The sequence below is a fragment of the Blennius ocellaris genome, assembly GCF_963422515.1.
Source record: "Blennius ocellaris genome assembly, contig: SCAFFOLD_126, whole genome shotgun sequence".
Lineage (NCBI taxonomy): Eukaryota > Metazoa > Chordata > Actinopteri > Blenniiformes > Blenniidae > Blennius > Blennius ocellaris.
Window position 1 is genome coordinate 95,001 of NW_027662092.1, and position 2,500 is coordinate 97,500.

At 59.5% G+C, this 2,500-nt stretch overlaps 1 protein-coding gene across 1 annotated transcript in view; it reads right to left on the minus strand.

The window, feature by feature from the left end:
• Positions 1–2,500, minus strand: part of LOC308148309 (formin-binding protein 1 homolog) — a gene marked incomplete at its 5' end in the record, with an annotated part of 23,687 nt that overhangs the window by 16,228 nt on the left and 4,959 nt on the right. The window contains 3 exon segments of the mRNA XM_080521759.1: positions 1–106; positions 205–351; positions 419–547. The exon segment at positions 1–106 is cut by the window's left edge and continues 71 nt beyond it. Of these exon segments, the coding sequence (XP_080377885.1) occupies positions 1–106; positions 205–351; positions 419–547 (382 nt within the window).

Sequence of the window (2,500 nt, forward strand, 5' to 3'; positions counted from 1 at the left end):
TGGACTCGGAGATGCTCCGCCTCATGGTGGCGCTGTAGTCTTCAAAGTCCACGTCCCCTGGGGGGTCGAAGCCGGACTTGAAGACCTCGACCACCTGCCGGGCGTCCTGAAAACCAGATGGGAGACAAAGTCCCCCCGGGACCTGAGGACCAGATCCAGGCTGACTGTTGTCCGAGGGCCCGTCTCCACGGCGACGGGCCTCACCTTGCGGGGCTGGATGCTCTGCGCGGCGTCCATCATGGCGTCCAGGCAGCGGCCGGCCGCCGGCAGGACCTTCCTCTCCGCCTCGGCCGAGGACCTCATGGCCTCGCCGACCCTCTCGATCCGCCGCTCCTCCATGTCCTGGATCCTCTGGGGGGCACGGGCAGTGAGCACCCCTGGTACGGAACCAGAACCGGAGCAGGCCGGTTCTACCTACCTGGTAGATCACCGGGACCAGGGTGTGGTAGTGTTGGTGCTGGTCCTGGTTGAACTGGTTCAGACTGGTCATGTAGTCCTTCCTGGACTCTTCTGCTGCCTGTTGCTTCTGTTGAGCTGCCTGACGAGCCTGGAACCCCACGGAACCCAACCCCGGGTCAACGGAACCCAACCCAAGGTCAACGGAACCCAACCCCGGGTCAACGGAACCCAACCTCAAGTCAACAGAACCCAACCCTAGGTCAACGGAACCCAACCTCAAGTCAACGGAACCCAACCCTAAGTCAACGGAACCCAACCTCAAGTCAACAGAACCCAACCCCGGGTCAACAGAACCCAACCCCGGGTCAACGGAACCCAAACTCAAGTCAACGGAACCCAACCCCGGGTCAACGGAACCCCACCTCAAGTCAACGGAACCCAACCTCAAGTCAACGGAACCCAACCCCGGGTCAACGGAACCCAACCCCGGGTCAACGGAACCCAACCCTAGGCCAACGGAACCCAACCTCAAGTCAACGGAACCCAACCCTAGGTCAACGGAACTCAACCTCAAGTCAACGGAACCGAACCCCGGGTCAACGGAACCCAACCCCGGGTCAACGGAACCCAACCCTAGGCCAACGGAACCCAACCTCAAGTCAACGGAACCCAACCCTAAGTCAACAGAACCCAACCTCAAGTCAACAGAACCCAATCCCGGGTCAACGGAACACAACCCCGGGTCAACGGAACCCAACCTCAAGTCAACAGAACCCAACCCCGGGTCAACGGAACCTAACCCCGGGTCAACGGAACCCAACCTCAAGTCAACGGAACCGAACCCCGGGTCAACGGAACCCAACCCCGGGTCAACGGAACCCAACCCTAGGCCAACGGAACCCAACCTCAAGTCAACGGAACCCAACCCTAAGTCAACGGAACCCAACCTCAAGTCAACAGAACCCAATCCCGGGTCAACGGAACCCAACCTCAAGTCAACAGAACCCAACCCCGGGTCAACGGAACCTAACCCCGGGTCAACGGAACCCAACCTCAAGTCAACGGAACCCAACCTCAAGTCAACAGAACCCAACCCCGGGTCAACGGAACCCAACCCCGGGTCAACGGAACCCCACCTCAAGTCAACGGAACCCAACCTCAAGTCAACGGAACCCAACCCCGGGTCAACGGAACCCAACCCCGGGTCAACGGAACCCAACCCTAGGCCAACGGAACCCAACCTCAAGTCAACGGAACCCAACCCTAGGTCAACGGAACCCAACCTCAAGTCAACGGAACCGAACCCCGGGTCAACGGAACCCAACCCCGGGTCAACGGAACCCAACCCTAGGCCAACGGAACCCAACCTCAAGTCAACGGAACCCAACCCTAAGTCAACAGAACCCAACCTCAAGTCAACAGAACCCAATCCCGGGTCAACGGAACACAACCCCGGGTCAACGGAACCCAACCTCAAGTCAACAGAACCCAACCCCGGGTCAACGGAACCTAACCCCGGGTCAACGGAACCCAACCTCAAGTCAACGGAACCGAACCCCGGGTCAACGGAACCCAACCCCGGGTCAACGGAACCCAACCCTAGGCCAACGGAACCCAACCTCAAGTCAACGGAACCCAACCCTAAGTCAACGGAACCCAACCTCAAGTCAACAGAACCCAATCCCGGGTCAACGGAACCCAACCTCAAGTCAACAGAACCCAACCCCGGGTCAACGGAACCTAACCCCGGGTCAACGGAACCCAACCTCAAGTCAACGGAACCCAACCTCAAGTCAACAGAACCCAACCCCGGGTCAACGGAACCCCACCTCAAGTCAACGGAACCCAACCTCAAGTCAACGGAACCCAACCCCGGGTCAACGGAACCCAACCCCGGGTCAACGGAACCCAACCCTAGGCCAACGGAACCCAACCTCAAGTCAACGGAACCCAACCCTAGGTCAACGGAACCCAACCTCAAGTCAACGGAACCGAACCCCGGGTAGACGGAACCCAACCCCGGGTCAACGGAACCCAACCCTAGGCCAACGGAACCCAACCTCAAGTCAACGGAACCCAACCCTAAGTCAACAGAACCCAA